Raw genomic sequence first — 27,241 nt, 5'->3', positions numbered from 1 at the left:
GCTATTTTTGCAAATTTTTAGAATGAAATTCCTGGCTGGCACCCAGCAGTTCCCCACCCCTCACCGCCTTTGGGGGGTATCGTATTTCAAGGCTTCAGGTTTTCCAGGAGAATGTTCCAAGGATGAAGAAAGATCTATGCCGTGAATCTGAAACATTTATGATACCTGGGGGTTTTCTGGGCAGTGGAAAAGGGAGAAGACTGCTGCAGAGACCTACGGGGGAAGAGACTGGTACGACACGGTCCTTCAGTCTAGTCAGCAACAGCCGTCGAGCCCCAGTCAAGCACGTTGAGGTCAAAAGTGGCTGACTGCAGGTTTTACTGTCTTCTACCAAAATTGCCCCCGGCCTAGCTAAGTCTGATCGCCTCTGGCACAGCTCCCCGGGGCCGGCGCACAGCTTTCCTCCGAGCCCCGGAGGAACAGGGCAGCTCGGGGCGGCGAGAGGAAGGTGGGCACAGCCAGAAGTTGACCCCCGCAGCACAACTCCCAGCACACCCAAGGGAGGAACGGACGCAGAGCAGGAGTCTGTGAGCAAGGAGATGGGAGCGGCGGCAGACTGGGCTCCGGCAGACCCCCGGCCGGCCTGGAGGAGGGATGGCCGGGGCTGGGAAGCGGCCGTGGAGTGGCACGGGGGGGACGGAGGCTGTGCAGCCCTGCGGATGCCAGGTGCCCGCCCTGCAGTCCATCCACAGCGGGTCACAGTGCTCGGCTACCGCCTGCTGGTGCCGGGGACACGACTGGAGCGGGGAAGGGGCAGCCACGCTACCGCAGCGGAGCGCCCGGCGCCCACCCCACAGCCCAGCCCCTCTGCGGCTCCGCGCTCCAGGACACGGGCCCCGCGTACTCCAAGAAGCGGCACGAGCCTTGGCCGGAGCAGGTGGGAGCAACGCAGCTCAGCGAGGCTTCCCAGCGCTGCACAGACACCCGGCAAGCACTCCCATGGAGAAAACCCGTAACCGGCGACATTCACCCCATCTCCGGCGAGGGCAGGGAAGCTCCCGGGGTGGGCTCGTTGGCACACCGAGCGTCACCAGCAGCGCAGCCAGAGGTCCCACACCCCCCTGAGCTGGCACAGCACATTTAATAGCTCTTGCTGCACTTAAGCAATTAGAAAAACATGGAAACCAGGTAAAATCTGCAAGTAACTCCCAGGGTTCAATCTTGATTTTTCACACCTAGACTGGCAAGAGATGACAATTGCAGCCTCACTCCACTAAGGCGCTGCGATATCTTTATGTCGGTAGAAAGCAGCAACCACAACGTGCAGCAGTAACTCGGGAACGGACCTGACAGCGGCGCAGGGCTGTGACCAGTGCGCGCTCTGCCTCTTCCTCTCTTTCCCGAAGTCCTGCCTCGACAGAGTTTATCAGGTCAGAGTGTGCTGGCTCCTTCTATATGCTGTGAAAGCCATCAAAAAAAAAATAAATTTAAGCTTTCCAAGATGCCTACAGGAAGAAGAAAATATACAGGTGTCGAAGCTGAACGCAGCATCAGCTTTTCATTTTTTGAAAGCAGCAGATTTTAGCACAGTAACACACACATGCAGAGGCTAAAACTGATGCCGGTATCTGAGTGTTGTTGATTTTAGGAGTTCAGGGCTCCTGGGAGCATGAAACCCTCAGTTGTCGCACTGGGAGAGGCGGTCAGCGTTTTGGTGGGGACTGCAGCTGGAAAGACAAGTTAGTAATTATTGATGACGGGCGATTTTTTAAACCCACCTCACATCATCTGCAAGTCAGCTGCTTCATCAGTCACGCCGTTCCTGGAGATGAAAAACCCTGGTACAAAGCCCTCAGCACGTTTGCCGTCTGCGCTGAAGCCCCAGCGAGAGGCGACCGGCCGGCAGGGAGGGGATGCACTGGGAGGGGAAGCAGCCGCTGCGGACGCTTCCCTGCTCTCCACGCCGGGCACGTCTCGTCCCGCAGCCCACGGCGAGCGCTCGGCCACATCCCCTCCAGCAGAGCAGTGGCCTCCACCGGCCTCCCCGCCTGGTGTAACCCTGCCCGGCTCCAGGGCAGGGGAAATCACCGCCTGCGGGGCTGCACGGCACTGCCCACCAGTCACCGGCGTAAGGCTGGAAGGCCTCGGGCAGGAAGCAGCAGAGACAGAGAGTCCTGAGGAGATACGCCAGGCTGGAGGACAGGACACGTACACGGCTCCCGGGCGGCTCTGCCAGGGCTGCGCCTCCAGGTCGAGACACGTGTTGCCGGGAAAAACGCCACGATGCACAGAGCAACACACGGCAACAACTCTGGTGGAAAGGGAGGGGTTTTTTTAAACAACAAAAATTTAAAAATCCCCAACAACTATGTCTCCCAAGTCTGACAGCTGGCAGGCACTGTGGTGTGTCATGCTACAGGCCACCACCCCCAAGAGGACCATGTTCCTGGACCTCTAAGCAGCCGGGCTGGTACAGAACAGGTTGACCCAGCGAGCAGCCGTCCCAAACCCTTGGAAGAGCTCTTCCGCAGACTCCACACAGCTCTCCACCACGCAGGATCTGGAGGTAGCGAGACGAGTCCATAACCAGTGAGGAACTGCGCTTTCCACAGAAAAGGTCCCAGCTTCTCCTCCACCAGGACAAGAGGTCCCTCTTGCAGCCTCTCCTCCTCCGTGACGGGCCCAGACTGACGTAACCCATGTACGGCTGCACTTTGCTTTTCCTGGCACACTTTGGCTTGGGTCTTGGCACAGGTTCTCTTTCAGGCACTGGAAGCGTGGTGGGTCTTCTCCTTCCAGCTGGGGATAAAGCAAATGTGCTATTCCCAGGTGAGAGCATCAGTCGCAGTAATCATTAACTCCACATTTGATAAAACGCTGACTTTCCCCCCCAAATCTTAGCTTTACAATGTAAAAACGTATTCTGTGTTAGAGAAAGGTTTATGTTCTCTCTATATAAATGGAAGAGCACCTGCAACACCTTTGTTTCCCTTCCCCAGTGCCAACCACTACAAAAAGGTAGATCTTTTTGCAGGGCAGACATTTTGCCCTGCAGGAGAGAGAATTCCTCTTTGTCCCTCCCTATCAAAACAGTTTAATCCAGGTAAATAAAGGCTTGAATGGATTTTTCATGGGAACTTCCAGCACAGACGGCCTGCGAGACAAGTGGGAGGACGCCTTCGGGGACTTCACGCCAGCAACACTAAGAGGAGCCGCTGGCCACGGGCTGCTTTAGGCAGCGTCCCCAGGACGCTCGTCAAAGTGCAGCATATTCCTAACCAAGGATCAACAAGCCTTCTGCATACGAAAGAGAAATCCAAACAAAAACCAACCACCTCTGCCCCCAAATCTGAAGTGCCTGTTTTGCCCAGCCTTCCTCCTGTGAGCGGCCGGGGGTCACAGCTGTCAGCTGAGCCCGAGGCGGTGCTACTCTTGCACGGAGGCACCACTCTCTCTATTTCTGCCACGCGGGGCCTCCTCTCGCTTGGGCTGCGATACGTGGCCAGGCGCCGTTGGAGTGGCAGCGCCGCAGACCCATGCTGGCTGGTGCAGCGCAAATCCGCCAGACGCATGAATAATTCAGCTACGGCACTGCTTGTGCCATCTCCATAGTAATAAATGCAGCGATGCCCTTAATGCAGCAGATTATATATAAGCATTCCAAATCTCTTTAGAAGATTAGATTTCATGGGGGCACTAGAGGAACATTGATTAATAAACATGCTGGGAAAAGGGCGTGGGGGGCAGGGGGGTCTGTTACCTTCGCGTACAGCACTTGGAAACTGCCCCCACTGCCCAAGCCTGGACACCCTGAGGGGCAGAGCAGCAAGTTTTCTCCTAGGACTGTCCACACACTCGAAAATTAGGTAAAATAACACAGACCCCAGATAATCCTTCACTGGCTGTCACTGAGTTTTTCCTTCTCTGCCCCCAGGTGCAGCACCCTCCAGTTCCTAAGAGTTCAGAACGCTGTTATTTCTGCTGGTTTTTGAAAGCGTGGACCATGACTATCCTCAGTTGCAGCTACATGTTAGAAAAGCACAGTGATGAATGACTTATCCCTAAGTCAAGGGATAAGAAATTGCTAAGAAATTACTTCTTAGGATTATTCGCCACTCAATTTTCCCGATTCAAGTTTGACAAACAGTCACCTAATTGAAAAAAAATAAGTTAACATTCTAAATAGTTCAGTCAAAGCCTGGACCAAAAACACTTCATGAGCACAGCATGAATGTGAATTTCATTTAAGACAATCCCTGGGTGTTTTGATGTGCAAAAGGCAGCTCCCAGCAGCAGCACCAGTGGAAATGACCTTGCCCAGCACATCCATGAGTGCCTGGAGTCCGAGCACGGGACAGACGTTTTTACCCGGCCGGTAGCTCGCTTGGGTAATCTTCTTTACCTAACACGGGATAAACGGGATGTTACTGGGCCGTTTTGATGGTTTGTGTTTTTACCCTTGAGTTGGCCATCCCTGCTTTACTGACAGGGAGAGCCAGGACTCCAGTTTTAATTCGCGGTAAAAGTTCCTCAGTCGAGTCTGTACCCAAACTCGGCAGAGGCCAGTGGTACCCAGAGCCCAGCCCTAGGAGAGTCCCTGGAGACAATGTGCGCTTCCTCCCTGCGGCACCCCAGCAATCCCGAGCACCGCTAACAGACCAGTACCCAACACTGCCGCCGGAGAACTCGCATCTGCAGAGACAGCGCAGTGAAGAGACACATGTATACACACACGCGGGCATACACACACACACAGAGCTGTTTCCAACCTGAAGTCATGTTCTTCCACGTACACAGTACTTTTCAGAAGATGCTACAGCATGAAGAAGAGATGGATCAAGTATTTATCTTGACCATCTTCCCTAACAGCCAGCAAGATGCTGTGACTCAGCACGGTAGAGTTTGAGAAAGGCACCGCAAATTCAGCCAACGCGGCCGGAACTGTCACTCCTCACCAGGCACGACAGACCGTCCCTCCCCTCCAACACCCGTGCTGGAAAACGCTGGAGATGCGACCGCGCAAAGTGAAACCCCAACCAGCCACTTTAACCTCACATCGCACACTGAGCTTTCACCGCCGGCTCTGTCCCCGTCCCTCTGTAGAGCTGCCTCCCCCCTCGCTGGCCAGATGTCCCCGCTGTCCTCATCTCCGAGCACCGCAGCAGCCTGGCACCTCCGCAAGCAGCATGCCTCACTTCCCATTTGTTTTAAATACCGATGCCTGTTCCATCATATAAATACATGTGACAGAAGTACATACGTGCGTGTGCCAGGCACCTAGAACTAAAGATCTTCAGGCAGTACTTGATATCAGAAAATGATCGCTAACATCGCTGCTGACTCTGCCGTTGTGTCTGTCACCAGTTACCTCCATGCACACAGCACCTTCAGCCCAGCGGAGTGATTCACCGCGGTCACTGCTGAAATACTGTCCCTCCCCGGCAGCAGTTATTTACCAGCTGGCCCAGCACGCATCACATCAACAAACCAGTTCAAAGCAAACCAGAATGCATTCAGGCACCTGAGCCTTTGAATTCCTATTAAAAACTAATACTAAAAACTAATCAGATCCTGCTTTTCCTACGTTTTTTTGCAGCACTGATCTGCTCAGATTCTCGTCAAGTATAATGAGGAGACCTCGCAACTGGTATGACTTCAGTCTGCTCTGCAGAGGTGCTGCACCACGCAGTCTCTTAGCCCCGGGCAGTGCCCACCCCGCAAGCCCAGCCGTCTCTGCGCTGGGCTGTAGAAGAAGAGAGGCGCTTGGCTGGAGCGGGACACGGAAGACTGGGGCTGAGAAGGAAAAGATACAGGGAAAAAGGAGAATCTGGCGGACTTAAAGCACAGAAGGGAACCCCAGAGAAGTGTTTTCCCCAGCGAGGACACACGACCAAATGGCTCATTGCTACCCAGGTCCTGAGATTACCCGGAGGGTTTCAGGCCCAGGAATAAAGGAGCTCTTTTCCAAGGCTGCGGGCCCTGGCGCTTCCTCTACACACTGTAGGTCTGCATGGACATGGCTGATGTCATGTCCAGAGAGGACACCAGCTCCCGCTGTACTATTTCGGGATCCAGTTCAGAACAGGGAAAACAGCCTCAGCCCCTCGTGTTCCACCCAGCACCGAGCCGGGCCAGCGCTGGGCACCTGCGAGTGCACGCCTGCAGGGACGCCCGGCCGCACCATACACCTTGGGTACTAAGGGCAGTAAGAGAACTAAAACACTCTTTGGTTTGACTTGAAAACATTCTATTTAATTTATACAAATAACTACTAAATAGAAAAAGTAGATTAAAACAAAATAGTTATTTTTCTGGCAGAGTTTAAATGCATATTATATAGCTTAGAAGAAATAAAATGCATTTTCCCCACAGCATTCATGACCTAAAGTTCTAGTTAATTCCTCCACTGCTTTCCTTTTCTAGATCAGTAAGATACTAGACACAACGTCATGTGGGTAATGGCTATATATATGTTCCGTATTTGAACTGAAAATATGTTACAGACCACACACCTACAAATGTGAAGCACTTAAAATGTGACTATCGAGTTGTCATATGATAATACAGAAAACAATTTATGTTTCAGGTTATATTGTGTTACAAAAACATCTGTGTAAGAAATCATGAAAGAGGCCACATAAAAATAAGCTTTAACTTTATGCACTTATTTTACAGTTTAAAAAACTGGCAAGTGCACTAGTAATAAATAATTTGCAAGTTTTGTATAAACGAGAAATTCCTAATGTTCAGCATTATTGTAAACATCAGTACACATGTAAAATGCAGCTAAAATCTGACAGTTACATTTTCAGTTTACCAAATTCATTTCCTATTATTCAGGCATAGATCAATGTAGTATACAGCCAATCATCTTTTTGGCAAGTCATGTCATTAAAATTAACAGTGACAGTGCAAGTAAGGAATGCAAAGAATTCCTAGTGCAATAAAGAAGAGAAGCACAGGCAATATTGCTGATTAAAATTTACCACTTCCATGTGTTCACCCTGGGAGTGATTAGGAGAATTAAAAAAAAAAAAAAAAGAAAAAAGCTGTTCAAAGCCATTATTTAATGCCCTGATCTTGTCTTAGGATTTCTCTGTCTTCCTTCAGGCCACTACCTTTGCAACAGTACATCCAGCGTGAGTCCTTATAGCTTGACCATTTGTGAAATGCCCGTCGTAGTCACGGAGCAAAGTCCGATGTCTCCCAAACTGATGGCTTGGTAAGAACTTCTGCCTCTCTAAGTAGCCACATGGGGACCAATCGTATCAACCGTCTGGCCAGATTACTTCTGAACCAGAGAAATGCCTTCCCACCAGGAGAGCACCACGAGAAGAAGGTCAACAGTCAGCTTTCAGTTTATCTAAGGAATTATCAATTTTGGTCAAAGTCTTTTTGATTCGCAGGGCTGTTAGTCTTGCTGATGGATTTTGATACCAGCATTCTTTCATCAACTTGGCAAGAGATGTTAATGTCTGGGAAAAGAATAAGAAACGAAACACGCACATAAGTACACAAAATCACAAGCCAAGAAAGCACTACATCGGGTTAAGCACTAACGCAGTAAGGTTTGATTGCCTTATTAATACTCAATTTTCAGAGTCTACAGAGAGTTTACTGCTATCTATCAAACAGACAGCTTTCATGTATTGGGAAAAAACTCCAAGTTTGATAAATTGGTTAAACCAAGAGGATAACGAGATGATGGGCTGACTGGAGCGACAAGCTAGCATAGTTTTAAACAAATGGAGTTTTGTTTTTCTAATTAAGAAAACACTCTACAGAATCTCTTTCCAACAAAACCGACTCCTGCAAGATCAGTGAAGGAAGCCAGAGAAGGTAGAGACATTCTGTCTGCGATTTCATCTTGTCCAGCGCAGCTTTAAACAGCTGGGATCCCCAGCTGGCTGGTGCACAGGTCACAGCTCTGCAGCCAAAACCTCTCGTCCTTGCTGGCCCCAGCCAGCCCTACAGACTCAAACCGGCCTCCGCAGCTCCGGTAACGAGCAACAAAACAGCTGGTCAACCTGGAGAGTCCACAATGATTCTGAAGTTGAAAAATAAACTTCAGCACTAGCCTTTCAAAAGGAACAACAGTCCCTTATCGCTTATTCTGCTCTGAATCTGCACGCTTTTAAGCCACAGAAAGGCCTACACGGGCTACCTTACAATAAAGGCCTAGACAGGCTACCTATAACAATACAGAAAAAGCAGCTTTAAAACAGTTATTGTTAAATCACGCTACTAAAAAGCTAATCTGTGAATAGCTCAGGCTTAAGAGTCCTAAGTTTGCTTATGGCTTTTTCTTCCTGCTCCAAGATACAGACCTACACCAGCATGCCTCTGAAATCTGTACAGGTAACGCTCCCAACAAGTAGCACTGGGATCATTTCAATTTTAAGTGCTAACTGACAGCAACTTCCAAAAGAAGAAGGGTCAGCTCGTATCTCTTGCAAACCCCCAGGCACTCCCACTTACAGGGTCTGAGAACCATCTGTTGGGAATGTTCGGCCTTTGCTGATCCACACAGACCACTTTTCTCATGTCTTCAAAACTGGGATCGTTTGGAACCAGGTCATAAAATGGTGGTTTATAGTCTTCCACAATACCTAGTGGGACACAAACAAGAGAGACATTATTTAACGACTGGTCAATGCAACAGCTTTTCTGCACAGAAAGAGAGAAGGGGTGACCTAGCCGTCTAAGAGGCACAAAAGTCTTTTAAGAGTTAACACCACAGTGTCAAGCAGCCGTCAAACAACAGAACAGCACTTATTATCATAGAACAGCTTTTTCTACCCAAAATGTTAATTAATTGGCTCACATTACAATTCCACCAAGTACAAACTCTATTTTGCAGATGCTTGAGATGAAATGATGAGAAATAAGTTTACTTGCCAAAAGGCCATCTTTTATAATGCATGGAGTCTTACTGACTACCACAAAATTGGGATTTTTACTAGCAAATGCAAAATATTTAAGGTCTGCATTGTGGTTTTTAGCAGGCTTACCACACGCTTTGCATGGCTCTACGATTCCTGAAAGAGTCCAATAAGCACGTCAGCATCTACAGATGGCACATGCCATCCCAAAGCCAAACACCTGAGGGCCTGCGGCACCCAGTGCCTGTATGCATTTTCCAGGATTCTGCATTGAAAAATGAGTTGATGTGTATGCTCTCGCAACTTGTCACCCAGCTTCCATAAAGCTGGCAGGCTAAAAAGCCTTTTGCCTACTCTCTAAGGCACGCATGCAGCACTGCTGTTTCATCAGCGCACTAAGCTCAAATGATCTATAGGGAGCTCAGCTTTCTTATGAAGCCAATTTAAAAAGCGGCATTCAAAAGGCAAGGCGTTTGGGTCAGCAGCTTGGAAGAACCCCGAGCCAATGAGGCCCTCTATGTCCAGTAGAAACATGGGCAGAACAATCTTAAAACTGCTTTTTAGCAGACTGGCAGCTGTCCCACAGTCAGGCGTACATGAAATCCAGGAGAATTTCTGTTGCTTGGGATATACTGAAGTTGAAAAGAGGTTCTCAAACTTTGCTACAGTGGTTGGGATTTAGTTTTCTTGTACTGCTGTAGAGGAAGATCAAAATCCCATAGATCCTCTCTAAAAACCCATAAATCCTTATCTGTGACGGCTAGTCGAAATGAGGAATAGTCTTCAGGAAAGTACAGCTCCCGTAGAAAATAGCAGGGCGGTTCAAAGATCTGGCTGCCCAAGCGAGTCAGCTTAACAGAGTAACTAGCAGACTGCAGGGTTTGCCCTGCGGTGTTCCGACCCGGATGCAGAAGGACAACAGACAATACTACGTGCTGCGTAAAGAAGCATCACCCACCCTCCTCCTTCCAGCAATTCATAATTGCACATGCCAACCATCACCTACAGGGCTGAACTCCTGTTTTCACACTCCTCCTGCTCCTCTCAGAACACAGACTCAAGTTTATTGTGAGAGCTCAAGAATACAAAAAGCCTCCTGCGTATCCACATTGCCTATGCTTCCATTTCAGATAAAGCGGTGGCTTTACAGGAGTCAAATGCAGAGCTCCGGAGCTACATCATATGGCTCTGAAAACATTTCCAGGGTCATTAGGGTATTACAGATGACCTTTATCACTAAGAGAGAGAGAGCCTGGCTCTAATTTACTATTTTCATGTGGTCTTTCCAAAGTATAGGGTATATAACTGGCTGTTTCAGATAAGACATATAGTAACAAATAGATGAAGCGGGTCTCGCCTTTACTCCAATAGCGTGACTCGAGTACCCTGAGCTACCCCAGCCAAGCATTGCGGCCCCCAGGGGACCACCGCTGGCTCCCAGCAGCCCCTCAGTGGTGCCAGCAAGCCATCGCAACCTCTAGCCCACACGGCTCCGCTGGCAGAGCTGTCACTGACCTGTGGCACGCTCCCCTTGCGCGCCACCCGCCAAGAGGACACCCTACATCCGACAGCACGACCCATAGCTCGCCGCTTTCTGCACAGTTTTAAGATGACTTCTGAAATTTACAATACATTGTATTTTTTTGTCCCCTGGGGTTGCTGGCTTTTTGCTACTCAAATCAACTAGAACTCACACACACAGTAGCGTTTTCTTCACCTTTATTCCTTGCTACTTTAACGTCAGCTTGTCCTATGCATGCACGAATCTAACTGCTGGGGCAAAGCAAGAGTACGCAGAGACCCAAGCACAGACACAGTCTGGCAGATATAATGACCATCACACCAGGGTGGCTCTGAGCAGGAACCATCTTTCAGCTTCTGGTGTTACTATTAAAATCGAACAATATCTCAATTCTGGGAATGACAGTGAAGCTTCACCAGGAACAGAACTGCCAGTGCCAGTACCAGGGAAGGAAAGACGCAAGGCACTGCAAGGAAGGGAGCACATTCAAAAGCACTGACCTACCACTCTACAAGGAACCAGCACCGCTCTATTTAAAGAGAGTAAAATACCGATTTGGGGGCTTAAATCACATTTTTCAAGTACAGAGAGAAATGCTGAGTGGCTCCTGCTACAGCACAAAGACAATACACAAGTACTCTTGGTTGTGGTGAAGAAGTTTCCTCCACACTTTCCTCTTTATACTAAGCCCCAACAGAAATGTACTGAGAATCACTGTGTCACCTTGAGGACCATTAGATAGATTTTTAAAAAAAATTAAAATGAAACAAAGTAAACAAACATTTTAAAAATTTAAAAATACAATTTGAAAATTTTAAAAAATATCAGACTTATTAGTCAGATCACAACATCAGAGTCTCCACAAACTGAAGTGCTAAACTAGGCTGACTCACTGGAATAGGCTCTGCTTTTCCACCCCATGAATGAGAGACGACGGGTGTCCATCGGCACAGGAGAGCAGCAAAAATGCCCAGCACAGGTAAGTGAGAAGTGCCTCCAGCCCACCTAAGGTACCCCCCGTCCTGCTCCCAGGACCGTGCCACCCCCACCTCAGCACGCTCCCTCCCTCTGCCAGAGCCTTCCTGCGAGTCACACAGGGCTACCTGAGGGACCACCTGCCAAAGCAACAACTTCCACACAGCTCGATGCTTGGACTTGAGAGGAAACGCTTACTCCACTTCAGACCAAGGGAGGAAAGCAAGGAAACTTATAGCAACAGCCAGAAATACTGAGCAACTGGAAATAAGTACCGTGAAATTAATATCACTGACATCTTAAACTTTATTGACATGACCAATGTCATGACATATCTGGTTTAGTGTGAAAAGTGCTTCCATGGTGGCACTGAGCTCAGCCTGAATCAAGTTAGTGAAGCACTGACTTGCCGTCGTTGGTAGGTCTGCAGTCCGAGCTGAGTGCCACACCAGCTGGGTGAAGCTGCCAGCACAGCCTGAGCTCACTAGTTCTGAAGTAGCTCAGGTAAGCTGTGTGAACCGCAGTTACTGCAGCGACACACAGGTGTCAAAACTTCAGCACGGGAATAGTTAAATAATAGGTACCATTTCACAGAAATTTCATTGCAAGAGGTAACTACGTAACACTGTGTGTATTTTTATATATATTATGTACAGCATACACACACACATATATAAGTATAAACATATATTCATATACAAAGAGAGCAAGACATCTAATATTCCACAAAGGATTACCAGCCTCCAAAACAGCACCGCAGCAAGCCAGACTACAGACAAACTACTCAAAACTCGAGACTGGCAATGAAAAAAAAAAAAAAAAAAAAAACTTATCAAAAGGTGTAAGTACACCCCCCCGTGCACCGGTCCCATCCCCCCAGCCAGGAGTAGGGTCCTTGGGCACAGCGGGAGGAAGGCCGGCTGCCTCTTCTCCTGCACTGGCTTCCCGTCCCATGGCAGCATCACCTCTTGCACGGTGAATTCATCAATCCCTGCCCAGTAAGCCCATCATATTATGGCAACTGGTGAACTACAGTGCTCATGGACTGCCGAGACAAAGTGCAGAATATAAAACTGCACTGAAAACAATGAAGTTCAGCTTAAATTCTCAAGGCACTCACACTGACGTGAACTGCAACCCAGAGGTCCCCAAATATTGGGAAATGCAATACGCAAGTCCTCGTAACAGCCTACAGCATACATTTGCCAATAAACAGAGTACATCGTAAGAAAAATTAACACCATGCATTCACAAGGCTCTCTTCCTCTCTCTAATTAGCCACATACACCTTCACCTAAGATCATCATCACGCTGTGATTCAGCTGACGCATGTCCTTGTATCAGAACAATACCTATGCCTTCTGCTGCACTCGTCATCAAGTGCCTCCTTGGGCAGAGGCAGGAGAAGGCAGGCGAGGCCACGAGCTCAGCTCCGGCCACTCCACAGAAAGCCCATGGAAGTGCCCTCCTGCTCCTGCAGTCAGTCCCACGACCGCCACCGGCTTCCAGCAGGACAGGAGCTGCTCACTACGGACCCTGCAAGTTACATTGCACCAAAACAGCCATCCACCCGCACAGATTACTCTGCTCTCTCTATCACAGCGAAACACCCATTTCGGTTCTCCCCAGAGCTATCACAGCAAGCTCTCCAGCTTACAAGGAGACTTAAATTAGCCACCTGACCCTACCTGATGCATTCTGCTACCTCCAAGTCAGCTTTGTTTCAGCACCCTGTACATATCCCAGAGAAGACGGGGGTTTTGGGCGGTGCTCCAAGCCCCAGGCAATCTCACTGCAAGCTTGGAAGGTCTGCAAATCTTCTCAGAAATGCCACCTTCCAGCAGCCTTCTCACAACAAGCCTCACTGCAGTGTTTCTGGAGACAACTAGCTGCCTCGCAGTTAAATTATTCTGGGCACCAACAGATAACACATGAAGTAAAAGGTTCATATTTAGAAGAAGTCCTGTACTTTAATAGAATAACAATATTTGTTTGTTTTTAGAGCTGCTGCACATTTGCCTGTGCACTGGGGTCAGGGAATGGAGAGGAGATAACACAGGACAACTAACATCAGGCAAGTGCCTTCCACTAGAATCACAGAATCATAGGGTTGGAAGGGCCCTCTGGAGATCATCTAGTCCAACCCCCTGCCAGAGCAGGGTCACCCACAGCAGGTGGCACAGGCACGCGTCCAGGCAGGTTTTGAATGTCTCCAGAGTTGGAGACTCCACCACCTCTCTGGGCAGCCTGTGCCAGGGCTCTGCCACCCTCAGGGTAAAGAAGTTCCTCCTCATGTTTAGTGGAACTTCCTATGCTCCAGTTTGTGCCCGTTACCTCTTGTCCTGTCCCTGGGCACCACTGAAAAGAGCCTGTCCCCATCCTCCTGACACCCACCCTTTAAGTATTTAACTGGAGCTGGGCTCTGGTGACTCTGTCCGAGCTGCCACAAGCCCTCAGTGCCACCCATGCCTTACTGCAGCCTGCTCTGCCCACTCACTGCTCCGCTCTCCACAGAGCCACTCACGCTCCCTCCTCCCCTGGCTCTCAACAGCTGCTTTTTGAGAACATCTCTAAAGCTATCTTAATCCTTTCCTCCGAAATCTTCCCTCAAATGCTGACTCACAACAGTCCCCACCAAAAAAAAGCCTCCTCAGTTCTTCGGTGTGAGCCACTCTGATTGCTGCCTACCGTTCTGACTGTGCCTCCTTTGAGCAAGCTCCTGCTTGGATCCTCAGCTGGCAGGCACCCGGCTGGCACCAGCCCTGCCCGGGCTGCAGGGTCTCAGCCTACCATCCGGGCTCCGAGGAACTGCAGCAAACAAATGGCTAGTCGTTTTCTCGGGAAGAAGACAAACCTGTTGTCTGATGTCAGGTAGAGAATCCAAGATTTGGATTTAGTGGGAACAGATCAGACACAGAGCGGATAAGCGTGTATGACGATTCAGAATTTCCCCAGATTTAAACACGTCACCATTAACAATTCATCACTGCCAGTGTCTGCAGACATCCCTGAAGGGCATCTTCTGTGTTTTTCTCTCTGCTTGGGTCCAGAGAGCACAACCCAAGGCCCAGAAGTCAGAGAGGACTTCTGAACTGACAAGCACAAGAGATCACACCAACAGATCCCCAGCCTAAATTCCTGAATTCAGACTCCCTTGCCAAGGAAACACCAAGCGCTCCAGAACAGGGGGCAGTGGCACTTCTCCCAAGCAGAACCGTACTTTGACCAAGTCCTGCTTTGTGAGTGCATTTAACTTGATAAAGCCTAAATTCCCTAAATTCTGATCACGTCACTTCTTTACTTCCTACATATTCTCCTTCTGTTCCTTAGATTTTGTCACAAGAAACAGGCACCTGAAAGTATTTACTATGGTTTAATGACACATGGAAAATGTTTATAGAGACTTTATGATCTAAAATTTTAACTATTGGGTATGAACTGTATCTCATCACAATTAGGGATGTAGCAGGGGAGACTTTCTTCTCTACCTTAACAGAAACAGCAGCAATACTCAGCCATTGTACCCAAAACACCAACAACTTCAACACAGGCAGCGAAGGGGCAGGAATCAAAATGCTCTGGAGGTCCAGTATTTTACTGGGGATCTTACGCATTCCGGTGGCAGATGCTCTGCCATGAATCATCATTTGCTTAACCTCTTCCAGAAACAAGTAAAGGAGTCCCAGATACTTACCGTTGCTAACCATGCGTCTAGCTACTTCCCAAAGGACCAGCCCAAAAGCCCAGATATCGACCCTTTTATAGGAGTCAAAGCAGTCTGCCTGGATAGTTTCATCCAAGACTTCTGGAGCCATGTAGCGTTTGGTGCCCACTCGGGGATTGTTCCCCACATCCAACTGATTCGTGCTTTGGGAGTGCATTACTGCAAGGCCTGAAGGACAGAAAAAAACACATCTCTGTTAAGTCCCCTTAAAACTATAGCAGCATATGTTTAAAATTCCATGTGAGCCGCGACACCCATCAGACAGTTTCTGGAAAAGGAGCCGAGTCCCAACTGTCCAAAGACCATCAGGGTCAGCTCCAAACTCGCTATCAAAAACAGCCACTGTGTCCGTAGACTTAGACCAATTATCTCCTCAGGGATTACCGTTAAGCATGTTATTGCACTGTTGCAAAATGTTGTCATTAAGTGTTTTGCAGCCACTGGATGTCACCAGCGCTCTAGGCACGTATACGCAGAAGGCCAAGTATCTGCTACTTAGAAGAAAACAATTTTACACAGCATTCAAATTTATTTATAGAACTTTTGGGTAGGTGGATATATCCGAACTGCGGGGAAGAGAGAAGAAAAACACTGCATGATGGATATACACAAGTTAAAAAATAAAGCTGGGAAATAAAAAACACCGTATTTGCAGTAGCTTGAAAAATAAACATCCTCAAGCTGATCTAAAATGAGTCAGTCAAAACCACTCTACCTGGTTTCTACTAATTACTAAACATTTAAGCAAAGAACATTATGTGAGGAACTAAATTACTGTAAATTTGGAAACACACAGAGTACTCCTTTTGCCATGGTAAACAGAGAGCACTGCAAATTGAACAGCAACAGGTGCATGACATAACTAAGCAATAGAAAAGACGACACAAACTCTCCCTAATTCCCTCAACAGCTCTTGTAAGAATAACATATACTATTTACATTTAACCTGAGTTTATTTTATATTAAACTTAAAAAGCTTTTTAACTCAGTCCCACAAAAAATTAACCACCAGATCATTAATTTTTTTTTTCCTTTCCAAAAAACAGCCTGTACTTCACTGTAACAAAAATCTGGAAAACGTTTTCCTACAATTTAAATGCACTTCAAGTAATTTCAAGTTTCTAAGAAAATGCTTACGGCACTTCTAGAAAGATACCATCTGCTAACCCCATGACTGCTGAGAAGATAATCTGAAAAGCCTGCTCTCCCAGTAAAATATTTTTTGTCATATATACACACACACACACAGACAACATAGATTTACACACACTTAAACATTTATGTATTTCTTCAGATTTATATTATACAATACATATGGATTATAATATTTAAAAAAAACCACAATAACAACTCGCACACTGGAAACAAAGGTTAGAAAACAGATTTCCTAGCAAACTCTGAAGACATCAAGACTTTGGGGAACACTTTGATAAAAACTGTAATAGTGCATCCAAACTGGGCAAAACAGATTCAATGGATTGACAGGTCAAAGGTTTAAGGCCGAGGGATGCAAGTCAGCATCCCGTACACTACAAACTATGACAGTGTTGCAATAGGGTCAGGGGACAACAGTGTTGTAATCAGGTTCTCATCATGGCGGCATCTGCGCAGTTTATGAGAGCTCGGCAGCAGACACTGCGCTGCTCCAGCTTCTTTTCACCTCAGGAGATCTCAATGCACTTTTAACCAGGGGCCCGTAACTGCTTGCCAGAGAAGCTCTTCCTATAATATACTAATTCTTTAAAAAGGAAGAAAAAAAGAAAAAGCTCAAGGGGAAAATAAATTGATGAAGCACATTGGTTTTCAAGACACCAAAAAATCCTCACCAGTATCCAGGAGTATCTGCTGGAAACAAGAATTGAGCAAATCTGTTTTATCAGCATTCTTTGCATCTTCCTTACAAATGCCCGTGCTCATTTCAAGCAGACATTCACTACTCGATATAGACGGGGAAGGAGGGAGTAAGAGGAGGGCTTCTTTGTGTATAAGCATCATTCTGCTGTTCTATAAGGTTGCTCAACTAAGACCTATCACCGTGCACGTGAATTGCTTTAGAAGGGCAGAACTTTTCCACAGTGCTGACAGACTGAAGCAAGACTGACATCCATCCTTGGACTTTATCACACAGTTTCTGCTTAGCTAGAACATATTTGAAACAGCCAGTTTTGTAACTGTGGCTCTGGACGCTTGGGCTGCTGCTGGAGATGCTGGTTTCCGGCACGGTGGCCAAAGGACAACAGCCAGTTCCCCGAGCTCTTGCACTTGTGCCAGCCAGAAGGATCAGGACTGAACGGCACCGAGCACCAAGCTCCACTGCACCCAGGCTGCGGGCAGAACAGACAGTTACAAGATACGCATCAAAACCATTTTAGTCCTCTTTTTTTCCAGAGCTGACACCTATTCTTAACGGGTACGTTGCAAGTCCAGAACCTGGTGGGACCGACAGAACCCAAGTCCAGCTTAGCTCTGGGCAGCTGTAGTGAATCCTTCCATCTGCTCATACTTGCCAGGCTCTGAGTGCCTTTTCTCTTGTATGGCACATGTGTTGGAAAAACAGAGCAGGAGACCAGAGGAGAGACAGAGACCAGAGGAAAAAAAAAGCCAAAGCTCCCCAAGAAAAAAGGGCATGAATATATGACAGAGGCAACAAGCTCTTTGGTAACTCTCCTTTACAGAAAAGGAACAGATGAAGAACATGTCAGATACACAACTGAGGACTTCACTTTTAAAAAAACAGCTATTTTACCACCATAAAAACTAACCGGGAAATGTTTATTGCTGTGCTCTCTCAGAAAATCTCTCAAATATCTGAAGCCTCTAGATAAACAATGTAGCAGATATCACTTTATTAGTGTGATGTCAGTCAATGCCACTATGCGCTGCCCCTCCTCACTGTGAGCTACAAGTTTATTTAAAAGCAAATTTCTGAAGTTTTGTATTTTCAACTTACTGCTCCAGTTTTTACTTATTATTCTCTCTGCAAATTTTGATAAGTCCAGGTGCGTGGCTTTCATGTTTTCCCTGTGTGTATCTCACACCTGTTCTACAATAGTTAGCTATTTTCTCCCTTGTCTTCAGAGAAAAGAAAAAAAAAAAAAAAAAGTATTGTCAGACATCCAAGGGCAACCAAGATGATTATGGGACTGGAGCACCTCCCTTATGAGGAAAGGCTGAAAGAGCTGGGACTCTTTAGCCTGGAGAAGAGAAGGTTGAGGGGGGACCTGATTAATCTTTACAAGTATCTAAAGGGTGGGTTTAAGGAGGACGGAGCCAGGCTCTTTTCAATGGTTCCCAGTGACAGGACAAGGGGCAATGGGCACAAGCTAGAACATAGGAAGTTCCGTTCAAATACACGGAAAAACTTCTTTACGGTGAGGGTGACAGAGCACTGGAACAGGCTGCCCAGGGAGGGTGTGGAGTCCCCTTCTCTGGAGATTTTCAAGACCCGCCTGGATGCAGCCCTGAGGGATGTGCTTTAGGCAATCCTGCTCTAGCAGGGGAGTTGGACTAGATGATCTCTAGAGGTCCCTTCCAACTCTGAAGATTCCGTGATTCCGTGATCCACTCGAGGTGTGAACGAGCCATACTGCTGCAACTGTTTCTCAGCAGCTATCAGCTTGATGTCTAAAACCAGCTGGTCACGGAGAACCCAGTTTTGGGCTCAGTGAATCACCTGGCAAAGGACTCGAGCTGAACGGACCTTCGGAGCTTGGGACAATGAGCACATAGTTCTTAGACTGTAAGTGGAAGGATATTTATTAGTTCAGAAGTGAGCTGAAGCCTAATAACTGCTGCCTTGTGGGATCCAGGAATGGAATTTAACAACGAAAGCCTAAGAAAAAACCCAAAATGTTAGATCTGCTCCTGAACTCGGAGGCTGCACGGCCCCTCCTCTGCAGTGGAGTGGCATTTCTAAGTTGTAAGTGCCATCTAGTGGCTGCCATAAACCTTCGGGTAATCTCAGATCACGGGAAGGTTACTTTAAGATTACTTTAAGACTTTTACGGTTGAGTTACCCAATACATGTGATTTCTGCAGGAATGCACTGAGTATATTAGTATCGAAATGAACTCACCTAAATCTGCTATGCAGCACTGTCCGTTTTTCTTAACGAGGATATTTTTGCTCTTCAAGTCCCGATGAGAAATGGCAGGCTTCCCCTGGGTTCCAAATATCTCTATGTGCAAATGTGCAAGCCCACTAGCTATGGACAGTACTATGCGTAGGCAGCTGACAGTGTCCAGGGTAGTGAGCTGTAGATAGTCATACAGAGAGCCCATTTCATGGTAGTGGGTAATTAACCACAACTGGGTGCTAGAGTTTCTGGAAGTCATATCAGATGCAATAAAACCTAGAAAGAGAGGAAGAAAAAAGGAGAAACAACATAATAAAATTACAAAGCTCCTTCAAGACACCCTCAAGAAAAGAATCAATGCTACTAGGCCCCTCTTGCAATTTAAAACTCTGTTTAATTAAAACTTTTCCACGATTGCACTGCATAGACTGCAGGTCTTACCATGATGAAAAAAGAGCTGACGTATTCTGGAACTCTGACTCAAGTCTACTCAGAAGAATGTACTTATCTATTTTGTCAGTCATGCCAAACACAGCTACTTGTTAGGATCACATACTTAAAAAAAAAAAAAAGGTTTTTTTTTTTTTTTGTCCTTCTTTTTGAAGGACTTGGGGGTAGGGAAGTTTCCAGCTAAACAAAAAGAGCACCAGGTTGTAGCACATCTGTTGGCCTCCACTCAACAGGATCACGCTGGAGAGGAGCAATACCTCAAACAGAGAAGTCACAAGTAATCATCTCCATTTTTAAGGACACCAAGCAGCCAGTGCAGGCTGCTGAGAAAAGGGTTAAACGCATTTCATGTGCACATCACATCCAACAACCAGACACCGTATGCTGCGCCAGCTTCGCTTTACATCCAAGGTAAGGCTATTAGAGCCCTTCCAACAACCAACCTCAACATGGCAAAAGCTTGCTGTCCCCACAGGAAATGTCACACCTTTCTGACCAAACACAGATCGAATAAAGCACATCTCACACAGCAACAACATGTCAAAAGCTGCAGAGGGATTGCTGCGGGCTGATAAATTATTAGACCTGGTGGCCTGCTCTAAACTGCTGGAGCTCTAAGCTGCGAACACCCGAGCTTCTGAACTGCAGCCCAGCTCATGACGGAGCAGCAGCCAGCTACGGAAAGTGTAGCAGCACCAGAGGGTAGCATACCAAAAACCCGAGAATAGTAATTCTTCTGTTTCAAATACTACAGTTCAACTGGTGTGCAACTCACTTCCACAGTGAAGTAAGGCAGAGCACCTCCATGCACCACAGCTGTATTTCACAGCTATTTTCTACAAAGGAACAGAGACAAATTCTCTTTGAAACTCATGAACCTCGAGAACGGCCTTCAAAAATGTGGTGTCTTAAAACTGAAGAAAAAATTCAGCAGTAGCTCCCTTCCTGTTACCTCTGTATCAGTGCTCTGTCGACCTCAACAGCTTTAGCTGGGAAGCAACAAAAGTTTTATTCCCAAGCTAGAGAAACAAATCATGTTTATTAAAAGCCACATATGACACTTGTCAGAAAGAACACTCACTGCATTTCTCTCCGGAAGTCAGATTTCTGCACAATGTGACACTTTCGTAATTTGCAATATTGTTTAATATTGCATCTAAAAAAATTCTATAAAATAGCCAACAAATTTGACAGTTATCAAGAAAGACTAAACACAGACAGAGGAACATGGGAAACACATAATGTAATTTCAGCCAAGTTATTTGCTCTCTCGGGAAGGAAAGTTCAATAATTCACATTTCAGGAGGCCACCAAATTATTTTTGTAGTAACAAAGGAACTGCTTCAGGAAACATTAGACAAACATTTGGCAGGGTGAGCTATAGAGCCAAGGAATATTCTCTGACAGGAAACAAGAACAAGGAGCCCAAGTAAAACTGATTGAAGACAGACAGATTGCTGGTGAGATAATGTCAGCGCTCGGAAAACATGCTGCTGCTTTTATCTGTAAAGGTGGCACACCAGTGAAACAAGGTCATGGCAACAAGGAATCAAAGGCGCTGCTTAAACTTCAGCCATGGCTCACCACACAAAAAAGCCATTTTCTAAGCTCCGAGAACTGAGCACACAAGGTACAAGGGATACAGAAGATTCAAAATCATCATACTTTCATATTTACAGGGAAATGAGATATATCATAAAGGGACAACTATAGCTGAAGTTTAAACACCAAAGGAGCTTAGTTTGACCCTGAGCAGAACAGCTAAACAGAAGAAAATAACATGTTTGTGCTGCGCTTTATTCAGCCACAAGGAGAAGTATTCAAATAATTAAATCTCCCCACTTTTTCTCCCTTCATTTCTCCCAGGTAAACTGAAGTTATAGGAAAACATAGAACGAATAGAACTTCTCCACTTAACACCTTGTGCAATACTCTTTTGCCATTTGGCTGCCCTGCCACAAGAGCTGCAAGGGTGAATTCTTAGCACGCGGGTCTGTGGCACCTCCATTCTTCTTTACGCACTGTGCTGCCAACAATTGATTAATCTGCTTGACCGCTTCTTGCTAGAGTATTGCAGGAGGACAATGATCTATGGTTGCTACGACAATTTCTCCAGATCAGACTCAGATTTCAGCACCCTCCTGGCAAGTGTCCCCCTTAAAATTTCCCTTCAACTATTTATCACAAACACAAGAACCTAATCTCACAGATTGCAAGATATCTGGCAAATCTGCAGTGCTCGCAAGTGAACTGTTAACTCACCTTTACACCAGCTACCCTAGGATACATCAACGTGGTTGCGCTACTCACCTAAAATGTTTTCATGCCGCAGCAATACAGTGTTGTACAATTCAGTTTCCCTGAACCAGGATTTTTCATCCCTAGAAGAGAAGATCTTCACAGCAACATTTTCTCCTTGCCACTGACCCCTCCAAACTTCTCCATAACGGCCCTTTCCTGGTGGGGCAAAAAACACAGTAAAAGTTGTCAACTAACAATCTCCACAGGGCAGAAGGACAGGATTAGCTGGTAGGATGGAAGCTCAGCAGTCACGGCCCAAATATCACACTGATGTACTTTGATCAGCCCCGCATACGATTTTTTCCACTTTACAGTCACTTTACTGTGCTCCACTGTCTCTTAATTTTCCCTGTTTGTTTCAACTGCAGACTCTGAGAGTACGGATCTCTCCTCCTTGCGCGTTGGTGCAGTGTTTGTACAGCTTCAGCAGCATACTACAAGGTCAGTGTACACCATGCAAACACATCCACGAACTGCGAAGTCAGGACAGGAAGCATACATAATGTTGGGGATACAGCCTTTGCATTTCTATTACATCATCAGCCCTTGCCAAAACAGTCAGTACAGCCAGACACACACAATGCACAATGATGATTTAAAAAAACAAAACAAAAAAATTTACACACAATACACCCCCCCTCCAAAACAAAACAAGCACTCACAAACAAAAAAGGATTAAACAAAAACCTCAACCCCCCCAAATCCACCCCTGTCCTGTGGGGAGCAGGACACATTGTCAGCATGCCAAAGTTTTTAACCGAAGAGCTTAGAAGAAATTTATGAAGTTATCAAGTACCCACGAGCAAAGCAACATCCTGGACAAGGCACACTGGGAAAGTTCTGGTCGTTGCCATTTTCGTTGCAGCCTGAATACGATAGCCTCAGGCTTCGTGCAATGAATCACGCTAGATTTGACAATTACGAATATCCAAATTGTGTCCTCCCTTGCCCTGCTGTTCAGTGCTCTTTAGAGGCACGTAGGACTCAGCAGCAGGTACGACCAACTGGAGAGAGATACCCAACATCATCCTCAATGCTGTCACCCAGAAGAGACTTCCTGCACAGCACTTCCATCCGGCTCTGCTACACCAGCTAGAACACACAGGGGCTGGAACCAGTGCCAGCCTCGTTAACTTGGGAGCAGGATTCATTCCAGAGACACACGCAATCACACAGATATACACGCACAAAAAGATATGTCTATATTGCAGGCAAAATCATCATGCATATCCCATTCTACGGTTTCTGATGGAGAGAAGTTGCAGGGCATCAGAGGATGCACACCTGGATTTAAGGCAAGTGTGACCGTTTGTGCCTACTCAATCCATACTATAAACTGAAAGCAAAGAAACACTGGTAAAATGTAGGCCCAGTCCCTACAAATTCACAGATTCACCTGGTTTAGTCAGGCTTGATTTAGCACCCTGATGAGTTATAACTTCTAGTGATGTACAGGAAGGTGTTAACCTATTCTGAGTTCAGATCACTGAAGAATCACCATAAAACATACTTAAACCAGTCTTTTTTTCTTACCAGAATCAATCGTTATCATGCCTTCCTCACCTCTTTAGTGCCAGCATGGCATCTTGGCTCAGTGTTACTGCCTCAGGATATCTTTGACCCAAATGCTTCCTAAAATTACTAAGCTCAAATTTAACACTATTCAATTAATAACATATTTATATGCTGAAGAAAAAAATTAATGGATCCTTAAAATTAACACTAAACTCCTGCAAAAAAAATAAAGACACAGAAGAGTTTTAGGGAAGAGTTACCAGAGAGGTTCTCTCTTTCAGAGGAAAAGAACAGCAACAGTACATCACCGCCAGCACGGTCCCAAAGCAACAGCACAGAGCAAGCAAGCTACAAAGCATTCCTGTTCCCAAATCCAGATGATCCTTTCCTAATTCTAAAGCTTTCTAATTGAACACCATTTAATGAACAAATGTTTGTTTCACAAAGTACCCAAACAAGCCTAGTTTGTATTTTCTAACATCGCCTTACTGAATAAAGCTTAAATTTTTCAATCATAAAGCAAGGATTCTATTTGCCCCTTTCTTCTGATAGATCTGACAGATCAGGCTTTCTCTCTGCATTTGTTACCAAGACTTGGCACTAGATGTGAACAAGTACCGTACTAACCTACACACTCCACAAGTGTGATCTGGCGAGCCACCGTTCTTTGCACCAAGAAAGGAAGTCCAGAACCACTTCCAGATGTGCAGGAATGGTCCAATAAATCCTGTTCAAAAGGAAAAGCAGAAGTTTATAAGCTATGAGAAACTACCTTTTTCCTCCGTCCCAATGCACAAAGGTACACCACTTCACAGGGTAGGTTAAGTTAAAGCTCATTGGTATCTCAGTGGCTCTGGTGATGATTTGGTCACTCAGGATTGAGATGTACCGTTGCCATCAACGTGAGAATGCTCTTTGCAAGGTTTTACCACTTCAAAGAACACCCCCACACGAAGAGGCTTGGGGGGGAGCTGTAACTCAGGCACAGTCACTTTCTGCTGGAAGCGTTACAAACAACACAACCAGGAACAGCAAACAAATCCAGCATTGTTTCATTCTCAGATTTCTGATTCTATCTCTACCTTTAATCGGCATTACAGTATCATTTTGTTTAACAAATAAATCATTTTCTTTAGTAACTAAATGACGATAAATTTACTGCCTGTGAATCTGGAAGCTCACTTGAAGCCTACAAGCCATCCTCTGTAGTGAAATTCCACTCTTCTTTAGCACTTTGTTATTCTCTTACTTAGCTTATGCTCTCTCAATTCTGTATCTGTCACTCATTTCAAATAGGTTACTATCAATTTTTTTTCCCAAAAGTTTTCTATGTTCTGCAATAATCTGAGCCGCCTCAAAAAGAAAGAAACTTGCTTTCTCTGACTTAAATACTTAAAGCCTTCTGCTATACAGTTAGCAGAAAGAAAAGCAGCATTTACTTTTGAACATTCCTGCAGACTTTTCCCATTCTTCCAACCACCTGTGGTTTCTTCCTAGTAAAGAAGACTGGAACAGCACAGCAATGCAAAAGTGTTTTCATTAATTAGATCTAAGGTCATGTCCCAGCCCCACCAATCTGCGCTACCAGATACTCTCGAAATCTATTTTACAAATCGCTATGAATAAATGTGTATTAGAAAGGGTCATTCAAAACCCTGAACTTTTCTTATTACTATAAATAAGACTCCAGAAAGAGCCAGAGCCGAAAGTTTCTAATTGAAATGGTAAGACAGATAAAACTAACAGTCCTGTGATACAACTTGCTTTTTCAGCACCTTTTTTATCAGCGGCCTTTGCACAATTTGTGCTCAGCTGACTATTTTGTCTGAAGTAATAGAAGGGAGTCAGTTTTGCTGAAAAAAGTCTACAAACAGGGGATTCTCTGATAAACTTCAAGTCCCTGCCCCAAATTAGAACTTCTGACAACATCCAAATAACTTATTCTGAGTCTCCTTCCCTAAAGTGGCAGAACCACGCTAGATCAACAGTCCCTCAAAAAAAGCCATTAAAATAGTAATTCTGTGGTAGATAATAGTCATGGGAAGTTCTGGCCCGAACTAATCAAGTTTGGTGTAATTATTTATAACTGTAAACAGTTTTAGAACAAACAAGGCAACAGGAGCATTACCTGTATTACCTACATTAGCTATATCATTGATGCTCCAGAAAATTTTCCATAATGTCCATCTTAAAAGTTTTTATCAGTTTCTGGTATTTTTAGAGCATGAAAACCAGACTTTAAACTGTAAGCTTATTAAAAAAAAAAAAAAAACAAAACAAAAAACATGAGTGAGATTCTAATTGAATGTTAAAATCCTATTAGCCTTTTAAAATGCTAATACCCAGCTGCTTTTCTGGCTAGGACTTCCGTACTAGTTCAAAGCACTAACAACTGTATTACTGGACTTTTTTTTTAATTTACAAAGGAAAATAGAATGAAAAAGTATAAACACAATCAACTTTCTAATAATTCCAGCAAACTGCACTACTGGGCTTTAACCAGATCTGATGAAATCTCATTTCTCCTAACAATTTTTTTTGAGCGCTTAAGAAAAAGATAATCTCTGAATGACAGGAGACTGTTATTTTGCTTTGTAATACGAACTGAGAGCTCACTTCCCTTCCTGCTTCTATCAGAGGAAAAAAAAACCAAACCAAACACAAAAACCCAATGCAAACTTTTTTGCGGTGACTGTAAAAACAAGATTTGAAGAGGCCACAGCTCTTTCCATTCCCCATTAGGAAGCTTAGGGCTTTAAGCATTTGCTACACTATGGAGACTAATCCTAAATGTAAACTAATCTAACGTGTAACAAAACCAGCGATTTAAAACACACAATGGAGAAGAAAAATCTGGAGTTTAAAAAAGACTTACTGTTTAGATGACCATTTAGAAACAAGGAATATCAATATTGGTTTTACATCAGCAGCACTCAAAGGCACAGCAGAGGCCCTGGGAACACTCAGCTAAGAGCGCCTGACAGCTGGGAACAAACCGGCTCCGCCAGACCGAGCCTTTACTGTTAGCGACTTCCCCAATTTCTTTTAAAAAGAATTTTGATTTATTCTTCTCAGGTTTTATCACTGTTTCCAAGTAACATTAAATGACTTGAAGTGCAAAAGGTTTGCAAATGGAATGGGAATGGTCTTGCACAGATAAGAGTTAAGAGCCGGTAAAAGCTGGAAGTCAGTGCTTAAGGACAGATAACCAGCTGCACCCGTGCCTAGTTCATGGCGAACGTATCAAAACTCGCTGTTTTAAAACAGTAACACAGAATCAAGCCTTGAGGGCTAATTAAAGAGTGCCAAAGGCATTAAAAGAAAATACATTACCAAGTCTAGTTTACACAGGGCCAAGCTGAAGCACAATTGCAGGGCAGCAGTAGAGCGCTGCTGCGGTTCACACCACACCTGATGCCACAGCGCCAGGCACTCCCGCTGCCTCTCCAGCCTTACTTGCTCAGTTTCCATAAAGCACAGGAAAACTGCTGGGAAGATTTGCTTCTGGGCTCAAGTGACAGGGTAAGATACATCAAGTCTTTACAAAGGAAACACTTCCCCATGTCATTTTATTTTCCAGAGATTGAGTGAACAAGAACATATTTTAAAAACAAAATTTTAAGTAAGCAGTTCTCATTTCTCGTAATTCCTACCGCTCTTCTGTCAACAAAATTTCATTAATTTCCTAATCATCCAAGAGCCCATCAATTAAGATCATGGGAGTCGGGTTTGAAGCTTTTAAAAGTAAAAAATATCTGTATTTCCTTCTTCCCGTAGCATCACATCTTTTTCAACCTTTCAGGCTGTCTTTCGTATATCAGAGATGCAGTACATTTTTTACACCTTTCGTATCACTT

General features: G+C 45.6%; 1 protein-coding gene across 1 annotated transcript in view; it reads right to left on the bottom strand.

Moving 5' to 3' along the window:
- Positions 1–6,165: 6,165 nt before the first annotated feature.
- ACVR1 (activin A receptor type 1) overlaps positions 6,166–27,241 on the bottom strand; it is a 63,891-nt gene continuing 42,815 nt past the window's right edge. The window contains exons 5-10 of the mRNA XM_054208596.1: positions 24,012–24,111; positions 21,879–22,025; positions 19,119–19,394; positions 15,014–15,211; positions 8,419–8,549; positions 6,166–7,415 (exon numbers count right to left, since the gene is read on the bottom strand). Of these exons, the coding sequence (XP_054064571.1) occupies positions 7,281–7,415; positions 8,419–8,549; positions 15,014–15,211; positions 19,119–19,394; positions 21,879–22,025; positions 24,012–24,111 (987 nt within the window). The 3' untranslated portion in view covers positions 6,166–7,280. The remainder of the gene's footprint in view (positions 7,416–8,418; positions 8,550–15,013; positions 15,212–19,118; positions 19,395–21,878; positions 22,026–24,011; positions 24,112–27,241) is intronic.

The sequence above is a fragment of the Rissa tridactyla genome, chromosome 7 (assembly GCF_028500815.1).
Source record: "Rissa tridactyla isolate bRisTri1 chromosome 7, bRisTri1.patW.cur.20221130, whole genome shotgun sequence".
Taxonomy (NCBI): Eukaryota; Metazoa; Chordata; class Aves; order Charadriiformes; family Laridae; genus Rissa; species Rissa tridactyla.
The sequence above is the reverse complement of the archived record's forward strand: the minus strand, read 5'-3'. Positions and strand labels throughout refer to the sequence as shown.